General features: G+C 41.0%; 1 protein-coding gene across 1 annotated transcript; it reads right to left on the minus strand.

Annotated features, from left to right (window-relative positions):
- Window positions 1–14,376: 14,376 nt before the first annotated feature.
- Window positions 14,377–19,399, minus strand: GAPT (GRB2 binding adaptor protein, transmembrane). Its single transcript, XM_061129757.1, has 2 exons — window positions 19,285–19,399; window positions 14,377–16,089 (listed from the first exon to the last, which is right to left on the minus strand). The coding sequence occupies exon 2, from the start codon at window positions 15,801–15,803 to the stop codon at window positions 15,321–15,323; it is 483 nt and encodes a 160-aa protein (XP_060985740.1). The 5' UTR covers window positions 15,804–16,089; window positions 19,285–19,399; the 3' UTR covers window positions 14,377–15,320.
- Between the last annotated feature and the right edge of the window lie 2,178 nt (window positions 19,400–21,577).

Here is a 21,577-nt window from a genome sequence, read left to right on the forward strand (position 1 = left end):
GGAAGCAACAGTTAGAACTGGACATGGAACAACAGACTGGTTCCAAACAGGAAAAGGAGTATGTCAAGGCTGTATATTGTCACCCTGCTTATTTTTAACTTATATGCAGAGTACATATGAGAAATGCTGGACTGGAAGAAGCACAAGCTGGAATCAAGATTGCCAGGAGAAATATCAATAACCTCAGACATGCAGATGACACCACCCTTATGGCAGAAAGTGAAGAAGAACTAAAGAACCTCTTGATGAAAGTGAAAGAGGAGAGTGAAAAAGTTGGCTTAAAGCTCAACATTCAGAAAACTAAGATCATGGCATCCTGTCCCATAACTTCATGGCAAATAGATGGGGAAACAGTGGAAACAGTGGCTGACTTTGTTTTTGGGGGGCTCCAAAATCACTGCAGATGGTGATTGCAGCCATGAAATTAAAAGACGCTTACTCCTTGGAAAGAAAGTTATGACCAACCTAGACAGCATATCAAAAAGCAGAGACATTACTTTGTCAACAAAGGTCCGTCCAGTCAAGGCTATGGTTTTTCCAGTAGTCATGTATGGATGTGAGTTGGACTAAAAAGAAAGCTGAGCACAGAAGAATTGATGGGGCTTTTGAACTGTGGTATTGGAGAAGACTATTGAGAGTCCCCTGGACTGCAAGGAGATCCAACTAGTCCATCCTAAAGTAAATCAGTCCTGAGTGTTCATTGGAAGGACTGATGTTGAAGCTGAAGCTCCAATACTTGGGTCACTTGATGTGAAGAGCTGACTCATTTGAAAAGACTCTGACACTGGGAAAGATTGAGGACAGAAGGAGAAGGGGATGACAGAGGATGAGATGGTTGGATGGCATCACCAACTCAATGGACATGAATTTGAGTAAACTCTGGGAGTTGGTGATGGACAGGGAGGCCAGGCGTGCTGCAGTCCATGGGGTCGCAAAGAGTTGGACACGACTGAGTGACTGAACTGATGTCAGGACATGCAGTGCTAGATAGTGTCTAGTCTCTCTCGACTCCATTGTTTCATAGTCTCCTCTATACCACTGGAGATGGGGACCCACACATCATATTTCTTAAATTCCCAAGCTCCCTTTTCAGTTGGCTCTTTGTTAGTTTGGAAGGTGGGATGAAGGGAGAAACTCTTAGCTCTGCCATCTGGTGGTACTTTCTGCAGCGATGGCTGATAAGCCTCACTTTCGGCGCTCCTGCTCACACCGCTTGATCCCTAAGAAGCAGTCTCAGGGGTGTGGAAACTGTAAGCTCTAATTTGTTGCATTTCGCTGCTGTAGGGGAGGAAATGATTCCTGCAGCTACTGATCTTTTGAATAGAGTTACTTACTCCTTTTTGTACTCATGGTCCTGTAACACCTTTGAAACCAATTCCTTTATTAAATTCCCTCTATTTGAAATACCTATATATTATCACATACACATTTTCTACAAAACAGAAAAATTGTGTACTTATGTTTTACAAGCTTCCCACCTCTCCTTTCGTTTCTCTCCTATTTTTAGTGTTTTCCAAACATTAAAACTCCCTCTGACCTCTGCATGCTCAGAAGTTATCATGATGCTTCTGGGTTTCTCATGATGCCCTACTGGGTCCTCATAGTGACCATGCTCAGATTATCTCTTGTATCAAGTCAAATGTATCTAATATTTCCTGGGACTTCTAAGGTAACTGAATCTTGCACTTTCCCCACCCACCCCCAACCCCCAATCTCAGCTCACCATTTCTTTCTGAAGACACACTTTACCCTCTCAAACAGAATTAGACTTCTTCATCTCTGCTCACATAGCTATGAACCTAGCTAAAGATAGAATTTATTACATTGTACTAAAACTGTTGGTTTATTTATGTGGCTTTCACAATAGTCTGTGAGTTATTTGACATCATCTCTACAGTCTAGAATGGTTCTGGCAAATGAATACATTTTAAAAAATTAAAGCAATGAATGGTTTATCTAGAATGACATGAATTCCAAACGTTTGCAGGCTAATAATGCAAATTAAAGACAGGCAATATTAGTCCATGTCTTGGGGTTGGGGGATGGTTATAAGGTTAAGCAGACTATAAACTATTCAAGGGTAGAGGCTTGCTTTTCACGTATCTGTATCCTCAGCTTAACATTATGCTGAGGTATTACATGGGCTAATACCTGCAGGGATGTAAAGATGCTTTTAATTAAGCAGTCATGGTGATAAAGGTCAAGAATTAAAAGGAACAATTGGGTATCAGAAGGTAGGAATATAGAAGCAATAGGGCTTATTTCTTCATAGCATCTTTTTACCAAAAGTCATCTGAAACTGCATTATACCCTCCCTCTGAACTAGCCCAGAATTCCAGAGCCTCTGCATTAAGTGATCACTTGTCTTAGAAGAAAGCAGTTAATTGGTTGCTCAGATGTGCACTGGCTCTTCTCTGAATCCCTGTCACTTATCTGAAACATTCATTCTTGAAATATTAAGTGGGTAACACTAAGTGGGTAATGGTTTAATAACACATCATGTAAGGATTTTGTAGATTTTTGTACATCTAAGCAAAGAATTTTAGAGATGAAAGAATAAAGAAACACTGTGTATTGGTGTGAGATTCAAACTCTGTGGCAGGCAGAAGGGATGTGTAAGCAGGACTTGGGACACGTTTAAATAACCTCCACCTGGGCAACAACTGCTTATATCATTCTGACTCTTAGGTAAGTGCATACACTCAGCCAGCAAGTCAGTGTGGTGGAAATAACTCTAGGGCATATCAACAATCTTGGTAATTGAAAAGACGGAAACTCATATCATCATGGCATGGCCCAAATGAGGGTAAATATAATTTTTATGGACACTGTCTCTCTAGGTAATACTTCTGCTTCCATCAGGAGAATTTCTCAAGGCACTCCATAGTGCTCCAAGGAGGGAAGCTTGTCAAGTGTGGCAGCTGAGCAGAAGCAGTAGGTGTACAAAAACCTGATGACCTTTGAACAGAAATGTAGACTGAATTGAACTTTTTTTTTTTGCACCATTTTGCTGTCTGTTTATGTCAAGTTTACAGAGAAGCTTAAACATTTGTGGAAAAACACTGAAGGCTTATTTTTCTCTGAAGTTCATGTACATTTCAGTGATAAATACACAGTATTTAACTTTGTACACCTGATAAAAGGAAAATGCATAGTAGAAAGGATCAGGAATAAAACAGAAACATTGGGCATGATATCAACCATAGAACAGAAAAGTCAGTCAGTCAGAAAAGTAGTCCCATGAAATTTGGCCTGTAAAGCTGGAGAGAAGAATGAAATCAATGACCTGAAACCTTCCCTAGCACCTTGGAAGTGAGTGGAGGTCTTGGTTCTTCCCCTTGGTGACGTGAAGCTCCCCTTTGGAAGATGGGTGAGAGTGACAGGTGGAGTCTATGTGTTTAAATTGCCCAGTTCTTCGCCTCGTCCTGAAAGCCTTGGAGGACGAGAGCCCTAGCTTACGAGAGAGGCCAGACCAGCGGGGAGATGCCCTCTCCGGCTCCAAGTGCCAGCAAGGGGCTAGATAAGGCTTTATGGCAGCCACTGGCCAGGCTGTGGAACAGATGGGGAAGTGGAACAGGGTAGGAGAAAGATGGGTAGAGAACATGTGTTTCTTCAAGGCCACAGGTGCAGGCCACCGCTTCCTTACAAATTGGTCCCACAGATGAGCCAGTAATGGAAGAGAAGGATACACATCCTTTTTGCTTACCTAGAAAAGCTGCTCATAACAGCTTCTGCCCTTTTCTGACAGTTGGCTTTGGGGAAGAAAATCAGTGTTTGTGCTCTAAGTGGGGAGACAAACCCCAAGAGTCTGTGCTCCAAGTAGCTCTAATGCTTTCTGTTACAGCCCTCTCTGCTTATCCTTTTCTCAGTGGGGTGGCTCTTTCCCACAGCTTTCTTTGATGTTTCTTAGTGTAAAAAAAAGAACAACAGTAATGAACATGGTCCTCCCCCAACCCACCCACCTAAACAGCTCGGTGCTGCCTGATCGCTGGCTTTCCACATGTGAAATCTCCCACGGAGAGTTCATGGTGGGACAAACGGCATCGCCCGAGGCAGCTGCGTAAACACAGGAGGCGTTCTGCAGAGGCCCTGCCCGCTGCCGGCCCCCACCCCCGCCAGGCGAGCCTCCCACTGCCAGGCCAGAGTCCATACGGACTAAGACGAAGAGCCAGCTGATCTGAACCACTGCAAGGTGCTTATTGCAAACCAGACCCATTTGTTCCCCAGCGGGGTGGAGCCTGTAGGTTTAAACAACCACAGGAGGAAGAAGTACTAGGTTACAGAAATAAGGAAAGCAGGCCAGAGGACCCTGCATCAGATCGGTGTCCTTGGCTCTTGGAAACCAGCCTTCTCTAACTCCGTACTGCTTGTAAGGTAGAGAGAAGAGTCTGGCTAAATGACAGTCAAGAGCTTACGAAGATCTGCGGAAGCTCTGTGAACGAACTGGGCAGCGGACATCAGACCTACTGCTCTGTCTCTGCCCGCATCAACACGGATCAGCCAGAGACTACAGGACAGCTCGTCCTTCTGAGCCCAATTACCAACACTGTTTTCCCCAAGGCAGATTCCACGAAGCACTGGGAATCCCCTAGGCCACGTCCTTCCAATTTTCCTCCCTCTTGAACTTCACAGTCACCCACACGGGGCTCTGGAAGAAGTCACACTTGAACTGCAACCAAACTTCCCAATGTTAGTTGGAAGTCAAAAACGTAAGCTTTTTCTTTCTGGATTGCTGGCTACAAAAGGGGACTTTCTGTGCCAAGCCCTGGTTGCCTTGGACCTGAGGACTGCTCTAGATTTCAAGAATCTTCTCTAAAAGGGTGCCCTACAGTTATCGTTTAGATCCTAACAGTGCTTTGCCAGTAAGGACAATCATTTATGTCTCAGCTGAATGAAAGTATTTCCTAACTAGCCCTCCAGAAACTGGATAACTGTTTCACTGATTACAACAATCAGCTAGTGCTGAAGAAGAAAACAGAATCTTAGCAGCCTCTGGAATACACAGGTTATAAGCAAGTTGAGCTGCTAATATACAGGATAGATGTTATTGGCGCTAACTCTGATCACACACCTTAAGCCATGGGGTAGCTCCTGGAAGCTTGAAATGATTTCTGAACTGCTCAAGAGTTCAGACTAGTTAGAGAATTGAAAGTATTTGTTGTTGTTTACTCTTAAGCCATGTAATGGACTCAGCAACTCTTAATACACTTTGAACTCATCAAAATAATTGTAACAACTTTCTAAAGATGAGAGCTCACTGTGACAATGAAATTATACCAAAGCATGTGAGTTAATGACTTCACAGTAGAATCAATACAATTTTTAATTGACACATACTGAAATTGGGAATTTAGTTATCGTTCTACTGCATCCACCCTTAGAGCTGGTGGGAGGAGCACAGATCTCATACATCTCCAGTCCAGCCTCCCTCAACCTTGCCCTTGGTTTAGCAATCTTGTCCTTATTTTCCTGGAAAGGAATTGGAACAGAGTTGCCTCACTGTTCACATAAGGGCAACTATTTTGAATTTAAAAAGTGGAAATAGCACAAGAAGTTTTTTTAAATATATGAATTCAACTGCAATCATGCTGATCAAAAATTCTGAGTGATAGTTACAAGTGCATGATTGCTGAACTTTTCAAAATGAATGACTATATAAGAAATGAAATTTATTTTATTGATCAAAATAAGTCAAAGCACAAAGTCTCTGAAGAAGAAAATCATCAAATGTACCCCTTAATGGTGAAAAGTCCAACAACAATATATAGGTCATATAACTGAGACAAGTAATACAGCAAATTAATGTTTTATATGCATCTCAGGAATTGAATAATCTTAACATCTGAGGCATTTTCACATATGATTGAGTTTTCACAATAATATCACAGGATTCTTATTAGTACCACTTGTTAGCTGTGGATGTTTTTTTGACTCAGAGTGGATAAATAACTTTTGCAAAGCTACATAGCTAATATTTACTAGAACTGTGGTGCTAATATAGGTTTAGTATATGTGTTAGTCAGAGAAGGCAATGGCACCCCACTCCAGTATTCTTCCCTGGAAAATCCCATAGACGGAGGAGCCTGGTAGGCTGCAGTCCATGGGGTCTCGAAGAGTCGGCCACAACTGAAGTGACTTAGCAGCAGCAGCAGCAGCATATGTGTTAGTGTTTATTTTTTCCACTCTGCCTAGAAATACTTTAGTTCATGCCAGACCTGTGTAGAAAGCTAATCTGTATGAAATTTTCTCAACTATTATTTTTGTGTTTCTTCCTAATTATTTTTAATAGCATTTTAACAACACGCCCTTCAGAGAAACTGGAGATTTTGCCCTTTCTTTTACACAAACAAGCCAATGCAATGATAATGTTCTACAATAATGGGCCTCTTTTGTAGAAAGGCAGTCATTTATTCCCTTTTTCTAGCTAGGTGAATTCTGCTTATATAATTAATACTTTAGTATTCCAGTGTAAGGTGCCTGCTCTGACTGCTTAAATAAATCAAATTTTTCTATTAAAAGCTTCAATATCACCATGTTTCTTTCCTTCATAGCATTTATATAAGTTATGTAATTACAATTATGCTCTTGTTTGTAAAGGATTTTTTTTTTTTTTTTTTTTTGGTATTTCATCTAGGCTGTTGGCACTGTTTTTATTCACCACTGAGTACTTATTACAATGCCTAACAGCTAATGATCTCAATAACTATTTGTTGGATGGGTAATGGATAGATGGGTGGATGGATGGATGGGTAGATAGAAGAAAGTCAGCACAGGTAGATAATTTTGGACTGCTGGAAGTAAAGAAGACTTTGTATGTGATCTGGAATTTAACCTGGGCTTTGGAAAAAGGGAAAAATGTTTAACATGTTCTCCACATGTTAAAAATATACACTCTTTACTACAGCTTTTTTTTTTTTCTAACTGCAATCAAGGAGATGCATGGTAAATTGAGTCTCACTGCTTTTTCAACACATGTGGATATATTAAGCAACACAGCTAATTAAAAGAGGAAATGAAAATCATTCTTAAATGACAAGGGTCCCACTTCCTCTCTGCTTTCCTTTACTACTATATCCTTGGACTACAAAATACTTCATTAGAAAGGACTTTTACAAAACAGCCAAATTAAATAATTTCTACAGATCTGCATGATGCATTAGAAATAATAGAAGCAAAGAACTACATCTTGACTTAGAGTTAAGGGACACATTTATTTGATTATTGTTTGTTCTGCAGAGGATCTGAAAAATTAAGACACGCAGGCAGCCCTTTCACTTGCTCCATGTATGAGTCTTGGCTGACACTGCCTTTAAGTGGCCTAATTCCTGACTATATGTCCCCGTCTAGCCCTTGTAGATGTCTAGTTTTCAACGTTAGACAGAACTTTCTCTTTTGATTACCATCAAGGATATTACATACATCTCTCAAGGATCCCTTTTTTGTGCACCTTTTCATTCCTCCTTTTTGTAAACGTCCCACCTCCCGTGTGCTTTTCTAGTCCTCTTCCAAACTTTTGCTTTAAGATTTAATTCGCTGATCTCACAAACTCAAAAGTAATTATGGCTTTGTTCTTGCTTTCCTATCTTTTGCTTTTAAGTGGAGGAGATTTTCCCTTAAATGTAACATCAAGTTTTTCCTTGCTCAGGAATTTCACAATATTCTCCTTGATCTTCTGGAACAAACAGACCGAAAATAGCTCCTAGGCCCTTGCCGCCAGCCCAGATAGGACATTTACTTTGTCATTAGCTGTTCCTTCAGACGTGCTCTTTCACCCTCTTCTAGCAATGCAGTTGTCACAGATGTCTCCCCACTTCCTCCCTCTTCCACTCACCCTGAATGCACCTCTTCTGTTGGTCATGTGTCTCTCTTATCAGATAATTGAGTTAAAACTGTATATAGTCTAGACAAATTCTGCCAGATGAGACAAGATGACAGAAGAGTACATTTTAAGAAATAATGACCAGAAGAGGACATGTCGTACACCACTCCTCTCCTGATTGATGGCCTTCATTACTTAGCTCTGGCCACACAAGAGCCACATGCATTAAGAAACCTGTATACTCTGCTCTCTTAGCACTATCTTTGCTTAACATTTAGAAAAATCAACATCATTTCTAGATGCAGAGAAGGCCCAGCTAAAACAGAATAGAGAAAAGAAAGGCCTCAGGAAATGAGACTCAAAAGGATGCTATGAAGAAGACTTGGATTAAGAAATGAAACCAGTGAAACCTTTCTAGTTTCAGTCAGTAAGAAAGGCAGCAAGATATGTTGAAAAGTCTTGAGTTCTGATCCTGGCTAATCATGAGTCAGTGTCAGTGTTACTCTAGGGAAGTCAAATAAACTTTCTGGGACTCATTGTTTTCATCTGCAAGATGAGGAAGTCACTCTAGATAATCTCCAAACTATTTTCTAGGTCTGAAATTCCACAATGTTAAGATGGAAGATATCATTAACTAATAATACAGTGACAAAATAACCTGAGCAAATCTCTCATCAGAATGACTAGGTTCAAATCCTGCTTCCATTTTTTTTTTTTTAATTGACTAAGATCTCTGGTCAGATTTAACTTCTTGAAGTCTCAATCTTATCGGTAAAATGGAGATAACAATAGTACTAATGCAATAGAATTGTTTTGAACTAAGAAAGAATTCACACACAGCCTTATCATGGTGTTTGGTGCTTAGAAGCCACTCCATTACTAGGAATATAACCCGGACTACAGTCTAGTCTAGTCAGAAACACCTAAAAAGGAAAATAAAATGTACATTTCTATGTATTTACTTGATGAGTCTCCAATCTCCTAATCTGATGTTTTTAAATATCACGTTAATAGATAAAGCCTAGTTAATTATATTCTTCCTCCTAAATTCTCAACATCACTGTTAATAGGTTAGTCTCGCATGGAGTGGAGCTGGGGAAGAGGGCCTGAGGCAACAGCTAAACTCTGCTTTTCATCAAGCCTCAACCTTACGCCTTCGATAGCATCTGGGCTTCTGGGGAGCTCACCTCAGACCCTGCTAGCTGTTGCCTCTGTGATCAACAAAAAATTAGGATACATGTGGCAGTGGGTGATTCAACTTCCATAATTTTCAGTCTTAACTCTTCACTAAAGCCAATCTGTCCTTCAAAAGGGAAAAGCACTCCAGGACCACAGAGCTCTTGTTTCCATGGCAACAGCAGAGGTCAGTAGCTGCAGTCACACCTTCATCAGCCCCGATTGCATCTGGCAATTTACCATCTTCTGTGCTTCCTTTTGTTTGGGCTTCTCTCATTTGCTTAATTCCCATCTCTGTTGGGAGAATCTCAAAATGCAAAGCTACAGGAGCTGAATTTAAATTAAAAGCTTTGGGAGCCTTAATAAAACACTGGCGAGCACAGGTTATTTTATAAAAGCACACGGACACATGCTTGTTAGAATCAGGTCCTATATCCTGAACCTCAGAATCTCACTTCCCATATTCTGTTGCAGATAGGAGATTATATATTTGTAATACTCTATGGTTTTTGGGGAAAAAAATCAATGTCATTTCTGCCTTCTAAGATCCTATTCTGATATCATGACCTAAGACCTATTCTGATATCAGTATTGTTAGGATAAAGTCCAAATTCCTCAGCTTGTCTTACAAAGCCTGGCATCAGCTGACCTTTGCTTATAGGTATCACCTTGCTCCCGCCTTTCTCCTCTAACAGACTACACTTCAGGGGTATTTATGTTCTTTTACTTCTTGAACACCTCCTGTACTCTGGGGCCTTACACATGCTATCTCCTGTTTTTGGAGCCTCATTCCCTCAACTTCCTTGCCTGGTTATGTCGTAATTGTCCTCCAGGTCTCAGTTTAGGAGTCACTTTCCATAGGAAAGCTTTCTTAACCCCCCAAGTCTGCTGAGTCTTCCATTACACTATGTGCTTCCCTATCATACTATATCTCAATACATTCTAATAACCTGTAGAAATATCAGAACTCCTTAAAACTGTGTGAGCTCACCAAATGCAGAGGCAGGGTCTATCTCTCTAACCTCCATCCACCAACCCCACTGCTGAATTTCCAGGGCTCTTTCAGTGTTTGCTACACCACAGGCACTTCACAAATACTTGTTACATGACTGAAATCACTTTATCCTACAAGGTCATGAAAGTATTTTGTTAGAAATGTCATGACTTTGGTGTTCTGCAACTTCCTGTCTATCCAACTGCAAGAATCTACCAGAAGGTGCTCTTATTCAAGATATATTTGCAGTTTTCCTATCCTTCACAGGGATATCAGTAGATAGCCATTCATTCAAAGCGGACAAATTTTAAAATCCCTGGCCTGTGTTATGTGTTTTTTTTTTTTTTTTTCATGATTTAGTCCCTTGACCACTGCTTTTTAGGTCCAGCTCAATGCAGTTATCCTAAAAACACTTAAAAGTAATAACCAAAAATGCTAAGGTAAATTAAGTAAGCAGCTCTTTCCCAAGGTGGCACTAGGGGTAAAGAACCTGCCTGCCAATGTAGGAGACTTAAAAGGGATGTGGGTTTGATCCCTGGGTTGGGAAGATCCCCTGGAGGAGGGCTTGGCAATCCACTCCAGTGTTCTTTCCTGAAGAATCCCATGGACAGAGGAGCCGGTGGGCTACCGTCCATGGGATCCCAAAGAATCGGACACAACTGAAGCACCTTAGCACCGAGCCATACACCTATAGCCATCAGACAATTCTACTAGCCTGATGCCTTGCAAGCCCTGGACCCTGTTTTGCTACTATAACACAGTGTTACATTTCGGAGCTCCTCACTCAGCAGTCAGGGGAAGAACAGGAAAGACATACTGTTTTCTAAACGTGACACCACCTGAGTTTAGTGATGGGGGAATCACAGGGACAAACTTTGTTTGTTTGAGCCAGGCACTGATATTCAAGAGGCAGCTGCTCAGTACATGGTATACTGACACCATGATATTTTGAGGCTGATGTTTTTGACACTGGGCATTCTGAACTGCCAACTTTTGAAATTATTAGCAAGCAACCTGTGCAATGGATACTGTACCTGTATCTCTGAGCCTTCTCTTATCCCATCATTAATTCCATTTATATTTCTGACACCCAAAGCTTGACCCCTCGCCATCAGCTTGACCCACGTTAAATTTCAGATATCTGAAATAAGCATTAGATGGTAAGCTATGTGAATCAAATGCTTCCAAAGGACATTGGGGCAGGAGAGTTCAGGCAAAAATGTCTAGGTCATCTGGGGAAGGAGTGTGAGAAGGAATGGGGAGGAAAGGAAAGCCTTGTGGGGAACCACTGTCCCGCATGGGCAGAAAGGAACTTGCAAAAGAACTTGGAAGGGGAGACAGGGAACATGCTGCAAGGGATAACACAATGGAAGCCCTAAAAGGGGGTGACTGACTTACCACTCCTCGAATTGTAAAACGCCAGCTGGTTACTGTGGCTGAGAACAGCAGTCAAAAATGTGGAAAGAGGGTCATCTGTCACTTCTTTTCCCTTTCCTCCACAGAGCCCAAAGTCCAGTCTCCCCACTGGCTCAAGGGCCCCTCTGCTCTACCCCTTCTACCTGGGTGGCACCACCTGGCCCAGATAGCTGCCATCACAGGGACCAAGCTCACCTGTACTGAAATGGGAAAGAAGTCTCATGGCACTGAATTTATATTAAAATCTGGCTTAGTATATCATTGACTATTCGTGATGTCCAAAATAATATTCATGTGTCCCCATTTTGTTATTTTCCAAAGTATTGCAGCAATGTCACTAAAAACGTTAGTCTTCAAGAAAACATCCTAATGATTTGGTTAGCAAGCATGATTGAGTACATCCTATAGGCAAGTACTAATGACCAAGCAGAGAGTAAGACAGAAAATGTTTCTGCCTTCACGAAGCTTCCATTCTAGGTAAAGAGAACAGATTATAAGCACACACATAAACACTTGACAGGCAGTGATAAGTGCTATAAGGCAACTAAAGTTAAAGGGTCTGAAATCCATGGTAGGGGGGCCATTTCAGATAGGGGGGTCAGCTCTGAGTAGGCATCTTTTGATCAGAGTTAAATGAAGTGGGGAGTTCACAGTGTGAATAGCTTAAGGTAGAGCATTCTGAGCTGAGAAAGTAATGTCCCTAAATTCAGTCCTCCCCTATGTTTGGAGGACTGGCAAGAAGGCCAGTGACCACATAAGCACACTTCCACACCAAGGGTGTGTGCAATCACCAGTGTGTCTGTTGTTCACTCAGTCACGTCTGACTCTGTCGACCCCATGGACTGTAGCCTGTCAGGCTCCTCTGTCCATGAGATTTCCACAACAAGAATACTGGAGTGGGCTACCATTTTCCTCTCCAGGTGATCTTCCTGACCCAGGGATCAAACCTGGCTCCCCTGCATTGGCTGGCAGATTCTTTACCATTGAGCTGCCAGGGAAGCCCACCAGGCTGTTTCCTAGTAGCCAACTGTTACCTACATTCAACGAGGTTAGAAAGGCAGTAAAGGCAGACTGCTGCTTCCTTTTTTTCACATCTACTTACCTTACTAGGAATTCTTGTGTGGGGTGTGGGGGTGAGGGCTTGGGGGAGGATGACAGAGGAAGTCAAGGAAATCATCATTCAACTTGTCTTTTTACCATATTCCCCATTCTCCGTCCCCTCTCCTGTTTCCTATTCCTGCTTCTCTCTCTCCTTCTCTCATCCCCTCCTGACTCACTTCTCCTCCTCTTCCTTCTTCCCCACCTCCCCTTTCAAATTTCTTTCTCTGATCTGCATTCTTTCTAACAATCTGTCTCTGCCTTCTTAAAATCTAAAAAGTGAAAATCGTCCTCAAGAGACAGAAAACAAAGTTAGTCTAAGTCAAATTGACAAGCAGCAGTTTTGCACCTGAGTTATATTATTAGCAAAAGTAACCACAAGTACCACAAGAGGGAAGGAGGAAGGATGTTGGGGGTGGGGGAAGAATGCACAATAGCATCAAATAAACTGAGGGTGACTTTGCTTGGGGGCAGAATACACAGCAGCATCAAACATAATGACTGCGGCTTTATTACGAAATGCGGCAAGTTCACTCCCTGGGACTGGTAGGCCATCTCTGTAGGACCTCACGGCCAGCATCTGCCAACCACGGCACCTGGCTCCCTGACCTTGCGCTCAGCCTGCAACTTGCAACACTTCACTTGGGCCTGACTTACACTTCATCATAACGGTAATAATAGAGCAGTGATATACTTCAACCCACTATTGATCTCCACAGAAAACAGGCCCTTGCTTAGCTGGCTGAAAAACCTTGCTTTATTACCTACTGTTTACTGTTCAGACCAAACTCTTAAAAACAGCTTCTCTGGTACCCATCTGTGGCTGGTCACTTTGATGGTAAGACTCGTCCCCTTCCGTAATACCATCGAGCTGTTCTGGATCAACACCCTTGCTCATTCCAGCCTGCTGCCCAGGATCCTAGCAGGACAGAGAGACTCCCTGTCACACCACATCTACAGCCCTTTTGCCCTCAGGTCTCAGCCTAAGTGTCCCTTTAGACAGGCCTCCTTAGGTAATCTGATTAAAATCCGAATCCTTTTCCCTACTGAATGCCATTGTTCTCAAACACAGAAAGCTTTTTTCCTTCAAAACACCAACTGTATCATTTTTAGTTGTATCACTCAGGGTCCACTTTGGGAACCAGAAACCATACCAGTTTGTTTTAAAATGGAGAACTGGATATATAGCATTAATTAAAATAAAAAAAGTATTGATAGGCTGAAAAGACAGAAAGAGGCCATTGAGGTACCAGAGAGATAGTAAATGCAGCAAATAGCCACCATACCTAAGACTGGGGATTATCAGAAACTTGAAGGAGGACTGGGACCCGGAGCTGTAGGTGCCGTTTGTTTCCTGCTGGTCCCTCGGGAGCTTGGAGGAGGGCTGGAGGAGCTGGTTCTCAGATACTAAGGAAAGGGTGCTACTTGGCTGGTGCTGGCCTCTCTGACAAGGTGCAAAGAAGTTGCTTCTAAGGAGTGCTGGAAGAAACTGGAAACTGCGAACCACCAGTGATGCTGGAGTAAATTAAACGAAAATAGTACCTCTCAGGACAACAGGGAGAACGAGAAGGGGCAGGCCCCCTTTGCTTCCTGTTTATTGCCTACCAGCCTTCCCCTGTTGAGAGATCCTAATGTGGATACACCTGGCAAAGAAAAAAGGTAGTTTGCAGAGTTCCAGCCTGAGCAATTTAGAGCAGCATATCCAACGGTGGGTTTAAGAAGTATCATAGCTTAATAAAGAGCATAGTAGTTGTAGATTGTCTTTTCTTTCAAGCTAGGCAGTGTGTGCTCAGGACCCATGTCTTTCTTTTCACTGTTCTAACCCGTCCCTGTGTACAGCACAGTAAGAAGTAAATAGAAGGTACTCAATAAATATTCCTTGGATGGATGGATTTATTAGATTGTTTTCAAAAGTACTTAGCAAAGAGTACAGTTCAATTCTTGCCAACTGAACAATATTGAATGCCTCATATGGCAGTCTATAGACATTGGGGCTAAAATATGAATATGAGGCAGTTCCTTACTATTTAGTATGGTTAGGACATTCTCATATGACACTAAATAATAAAATGCCATTGCAAACACTCATATGTTTAAATGCCCAAAGAACTGAACAGGCAGCAAAATCTAGAGGACACCAGGAAAAGAAAGACGGTATACGTGGGTTTGGAATGATTCAAAGACTCGGATGGAAGAAGTTATGGTCCAAGGCAGGCTTAAGAGGGGGCAGACAAGGAAAGCTGAGGAGGAGAGGTGGGTTTGGCAGGTTTTGAGAGGCTTCTGATGAACACAGAGAAGTGAGAGATTAATAGAAGTCACTGGAAAAGTAAATTTGAACTGTGTACAATTCTGGAGCTAGAATTTTGAGTAGTATGTCTTTTGCAAAGAGGAGACAGTAAGAGGTTTTATGCACAGGAGTGATGTGGCCACTGTGAATGTTTTCTGAAGATGAATCTGGCGGCGTCTCAAGGATTCTGCAGTTATGCGGCATCGCTGGGTACATAGGAACTCAAGCCAGAAAGACTAGTGAGCAGACAGTGGCAATCCTGAGCCAGATAAGTGGTCCAGATAGAAAAAGAAGAAAAAGATAGCAAGTAATGCTCAGAAGGAAGAATCAACGAAACATAATTCAGAATTAATCCAGGCCAAGAAGGGTGGCGAGGATATCTAGAATTAATCCACAGTGATATACACAGGATTCAGAAGGGTGGCAATAAAGGAGATCATCAAGTTTCAACAGAAGAACTTGATGGTATCAGTACAATAAAGTCTCAGCGAATATTTCCCCTCCAATAACTAAACACACATTTTGCAAAATTAATATGAATCTGGAAGAATATATATGTCTTCCTCTGGAGGGGCTTCAGAAGTACCAGGCGGCTTCTCAAAGTTATAATAGTCACACGGTGATATCTCGTTTCCGTAGATATGCTCCTCGGGATTGGTCTGCCAAGTATTTTCATACAGTTCCTTGTCCGTTTCTCCTTTAGCTTTGGGAGGACGCACTTTCACATTTTCATAGTTGTTATGGATGTTAGTGTCCTTCCCAGCAGAGTGGCGGTCTTGAGTTTGAACTGAGATTTTATGCTTTGGGCTGATAAACTGGGGACCCAAGGAGGATGTTTTAGTATAGTCTTTTCTCCTGCTTCTCCTCCTTTGCAAAAACTTTGGTAAGGTAAATTGCACAGTATTCTGGTGTTTCCAATGCCAAACACACCCGATTCCACAGATCACCAACAGTAAAAGAAGGGAAATTCCTATAGACACGGCCACTGAAGTATTTCCACAGATTTCCAGCATCTCTGCACAATGTTGTCTGTTACTACGGTGAAGCCTTTAATGAATTCACAGGTACAAGCCACTGTACTTTCTCGTAAAGTACGGTTTGAAAGTAATTTCGGAAGCTCGTTTTGGCATTTCTGTTTCAGATATGAAAGGACATTATATGGCAAATTCTTGGTGTCAGAGGAGAGACTGAGTAACCTTGATTTTGGAAGCTGGCTCTCGTTGTATCTGATGATTACACAGTTGTTATTGTATAATTGCACTGTGTCAGAAGGGATTTTATCCAACTCCGCTTCCTTTGCTATCAATGAATCACAAAATGAAGCACAAGTGAGTGGAAAATAATAACAGAGTAGAAAACTCAAGAAAGGGAAGGTTGAATGATCTGCCATCCAGGTGCCTGCTATAAATTTAAAACATTTTAATTGCATATTTAATACATAGCATAATAAAAAAAATCTGCCAATTTCTACCACTACATTAAGCATTAGCATTTAGTGAACTCTTCCTTCAAGATAGAATATAGTACTAGTTGCAGCACTGGGTTTTTGCTTTAATATAGAAGGCAGTACTAGCTGTTGGATTCAGTGAGCTTTTACTTTAACATAGAATACAGTCCTCACTGGTGTGAGGGGGTGGGAGAGTTAAAATAACATGTCTGCTGAAGTCTGAGTGGTTTTATCACTTAGATTTCAACGTGGTTTTTGACAACAAGGCTAATCGTCTTCAAGAGAAAGATAATGCTTCAAACACAACGGGAGGAAAGGGACGAGAGTACAGATGGACAATCATTTCTATCCCCTATCACCTCCTCTGTGAAGCCTCGCCCCTCTTTCTAGTGGTCGGGGACCATGTCTGCTTCTGAATCACACCTTTGTGTCCCCGTATTAAAGAGTCAGCTCTCTATTAATGGGGCTTCCCTTGTGGCTCAGCTGGTAAAGAATCTGCCTGCAATGTGGAAGACCTGGGTTCAATCCCTGGGTTGGGAAGATCCCCTGGAGAAGGGAAAGGTTACTCACTCCAGTATTCTGGTCTGGAGAATTCCATGGACTATACAGTCCATGGGGTCGCAAAGAGTCGGATGCGACTGAGCAACTTTCACTTTCACTTTCTCTATTATAGCATGACAACTTAAATTACACGAAATTGTGTCTTCCTATCTGGTTATATGGTGGAGAGGGATCAGGTCTTTCCCTCTGTATATTCCTAGAGAATATGTATAACACCTAGCACAGAAAAGACACTCAGTCAATATTTATTGAATAAATGATTAAATAAACATAGGACTCCAAATCTAAGCATCTGTTTAAGCTGATAGTTTAAAATGCAAGACATGTCTTATAAAGGGTACAGTGTGTTCTTAAAGAAGAAGAGAGTCCTTTGATGTAAAAACAAAATATTTAAAACAGAATTTGAGAGTGTTCCTATCACTAGTCTAATCACAACTTCCAGCAAATAACTTTCCTTTAATTAAGATAATTTTATAGTTTTACCTGTTGATGCTTTAAAATGGCAGAAGGGAGAGAAACTGGAAGTATTCAACCTCTCTGAATGTTCTACTATGATTTTATCAACAAAACATTACTGCTGTACGTTTTTAGACTAGACACAGATATACTTACATCCAACATTGTTTTCATCATTGTTGTTTTCTTCCAGTTTTATTGAGATATATAATTGATATACCACACAGTATCAGTTTAAGGTATACAACATGATGATATGATATTTGCATGTACTGTGAACTATGTACCACACTAAATTTAGTTAACATCCATCAGCTCAGTTAAACATTTTTTTTTCTTATGATGAGAACCTTAATGATCTACTCTTTTAGCAACTTTCAAATAGATACTATAGCATTGATAACTATAGTCATTCAATTTCACAGTGCTTATGAGATGATGATCATCATCTACTGAAAGTCCATCAGTAGTATTTAGTTACTTGGGGTCAGCTTTTAAACACTGTTACATGGATTATCTCATTTAACCCTACCATTCACAACTGTCATGGGAAGTAGATACTACTGTTATCCTTATTTTATACATGAGAAATAAGATGATTAAGTTAAGTAACTTCTTTAATGACTAAGAAGTGATTAAATCTGGATTCAAGTAAAATTTTCCCCTAAATATTATCCCTACCCAGGCTTCTATAAATGTCTGTCAAGCACATCCATCACTAAATTTTTATAGATGATTAGCTCTGAGGTTCTTGTGGTTTGGAATCGTATCTTATTTATCTTTATATTAGCAGCAGCAGTACTAGACACAGAATAGCTGGTTTGTTAAATACTTGCAAATGAATACAGCAACCTGCATTAGGATAAAAACAGTAGTGACAGATAAGAAAGAAAGAAACCCTGAAATTGTACCCTGCTCTCAGTGAGTACTCACGTACAACAGTGAACATTTCTAAACTTGTTCAAGGTTAGAATACATCAAATGTGCAAATTTTCAATCTGGCATTTCACATAAACTACTAAATTAAATATGAGATGCAGCTGATTTATAAAATTTCTTTGATAAAACTATAGGGACAGACATCCTGGACTGCAACATCTTTTAATCTCTTTGGAACTTTTGTAGGTTCCCTCCTTTCCAAGGCCAGACACACTGCTTCGTGTTCAAGGTTTGGCAAGGGACTTCAGTCATTAGAAGCCCACTTCCTTTCTGCAACAGCTGAGAACTGACCATATGTAATACATTTTATGGTATAAATAATAACTCATTTAAGTAAATGTTTGCCAGCATATTTGAACTAAATTTCAAATATTGATTGAAACTAATCAGCTTTTAAAAAAGTGCCATGATTGCAACAGAAGCAAGAAGGCTTACCTAAAGCCCTCTGAGGATAAGGTAATATATCAGTCTCTGGATTTCCAAGAGGAGAATTTACTTTTAACCATCTATGTCATTCTGTGGAGAGTAGACATTTAAGTACGTTCCCAAAATTAAAACTGTTTATCAAAGAAGTGTTTACTGAGATAAAGACAAGGAGACATCTTACAGGAAAATAAATGTATCTGTTCCCTTTTTTCAAAATAATAGGAAAAGCCCTGTAAGACGGAAACAAAGATCTACTAGAATGGGAGCCATATGATAAATAAGAGTCCTTCAAAGGTAACTTTTAAGTTTCACTTTGCCCAATTTGAAAGAGGGCTTTCAGTTTTGGAAAACAATTCCAACAGGTATACCCAATCATTATTCATTTGTCTTAAAATCACAAATTGTTGACAAACTTCTGAAATTTTAGTCAGATACTGCCCTTCTATTTGAAAAGAAGGCAACAACTAAGCATACCCTTGTACTTGTGAGGCTCTCCACCAGTGAGGAAGCACTAACCTCACAGGTTGTAAACTGGGTTTTCAACATCTGGCCACCTAATGCTACACACACTCTGTCTGATAAGATAAAACGCCATGATTATTTCAAATGAACTATTACTTTATAGTTTTCATTACCCAAATACCTTGAAGCAGGTTCTCACTTACCTTGAGATTTGTATGCCAAGCTTTCTTTTGTTCTTCTGGTTCTGTTTCAAACCCGCTTTGGTTTAGAACTTGTTCCTCTTTTCACTCTTCACGTAGGTTAGTTACTTCCTTCTTTACCGCTCCTTTCAGATGATTTCATACTTGCAAAGTTTCCTGGCTCAAGAGGAAGTTCTTATCATATACATAAGAACTGAGATAAATTGTATGAGTTTTTGAATAAGGAAGTCCAGCCCTTCATCTTTCAGTTCAGTTCAGTTCAGTTCAGTCGCTCAGTCGTGTCCAACTCTTTGTGACCCCATGAATCACAGCATGCCAGGCCTCCCTGTCCATCACCAACTCCCGGAGTAACACTCCAACTGTATCAGAAACTGATGCGTGAAGCCTAGGTGGTTTTTTATTTGGACAATATTCGCAGCCTTCATTTTATTTTTATTTATTTTTCTTTTTTAAGCATCAGAAATGTATTCTGTCCCATTGTGGAGGCCAGAAGTCCAAATTCAAGGGGTGGGCAGGGCGGTTCTTCCAGACGCTCCAGGGGAGAATCCATCCAGGCCTCTCTCCCGGCTTTGGGTGCTCCCTGGTGCTTTGTAGACACAGCACCGCCATCTCTGTTCTGCTGTCTCATCGCTTCCCCGCTTGTCTTTCCCACTGTGTACCTTTTATAAGGTCACTGTCCTTAGATGCAGGACCACCCAGATAATCCAGGATGATCTTTTCTCAGACCTTTCATTATATGTACACCTGCAAAGATCCTACTTCTAAATAAGGTCCTGTTCACAGCCTCCAGGAATTAGGATTTAGATGGTTTTTGTGGTGGAGGGCAGGGGCGGGGATGGGGCACAGTGGGAATCACTATTCAACCCACTAAAATACCTAAAAAATTGTGCATTTTACCTTTTACTATTTATAACTTTTTAAAAGTTTTATACTGTATGTAATCTTCAGGCAGTCCTCACTTGAGAATCAGCATTCTGATTGCTTTTTACTTATTTATTTTTGGCTGGTAACCCTTTATTATTATTTTTTCATTTATTTTTATTAGTTGGAGGCTAATTACTTTATAATATTGTAGTGGTTTTTGCCATACATTGACATGAATCAGCCATGGATTTACATGTGTTCCCCATCCTGATCACCCCTCCCACCTCCCTCCCCATCCCATCCCTCTGGGTCTTCCCAGTGCACCAGCCCTGAGCACTTGTCTCATGCATCCAACCTGGGCTGGTGATCTGTTTCACCCTTGATAGTATACTTGTTTCGATGCTGTTCTCTCAGAACATCCCACCCTCGCCTTCTCCCACAGATTCCCAAAGTCTGTTCTGTACATCCATGTCTCTTTTTCTGTTTAGCATATAGGGTTTCGTTACCATCTTTTTAAATTCCATATATATGCGTTAGTCTACTGTATTGGTGTTTATCTTTCTGGCTTACTTCACTCTGTATAATGGGCTCCAGTTTCATCCATCTCATTAGAACTGATTCAAATGAATTCTTTTTAATGGCTGAGTAATATTCCATGGTGTATATGTACCACAGCTTCCTTATCCATTTGTTTGCTGATGGGCATCTAGGTTGCTTCCATGTCCTGGTTGTTATAAACAGTGCTGTGATGAACATTGGGGTACACGTGTCTCTTTCAGTCTAGTTTCCTCAGTGTATATGCCCAGGAGTGGGATTGTTGGGTCATATGGCAGTTCTATTTCCAGTTTTTTAAGGAATCTCCACACTGTTCTCCATAGTGGCTGTACTAGTTTGCATTCCCACCAATAGTGTAAGAGGGTTCCCTTTTCTCCACACCCTCTCCAGCATTTATTGCTTGTAGACTTTTGGATAGCAGCCATCCTGACTGGCGTGTAATGGTACCTCGTTGTGGTTTTGATTTGCATTTCTCCGATAATGAGTGATGTTGAGCATCTTTTCATGTGTTTGTTAGCCATCTGTATGTCTTCTTTGGAGAAATGTCTGTTTAGTTCTTTGACCCATTTTTTTGATTTTAAAATTTTTACAAAGAAATATTTTAAAATATGGTAATGCACAGGTCTTGTTGATTAATCTGCTTGTATACTAGCACAGTCCTTGCTCCCAATACTAACTCCCAGTGCACCAGGTTACATCAATACTTGTCAAACCAGTCTCCCAATTTCAGTTCAGAATATGCTAATATTCTTTTAAACTGATAAGACAGGATTTCCTAAAGTATTTTCCCAAGTGCACTGCTTCTGGAATCTTCTAGGAGGTGTTTCACCAAGTAAATTTGGGAAAGACTGCTCACCTGGAGACTCACAGGCACCTC

Source organism: Dama dama, chromosome 25 (assembly GCF_033118175.1).
Source record: "Dama dama isolate Ldn47 chromosome 25, ASM3311817v1, whole genome shotgun sequence".
NCBI lineage: Eukaryota > Metazoa > Chordata > Mammalia > Artiodactyla > Cervidae > Dama > Dama dama.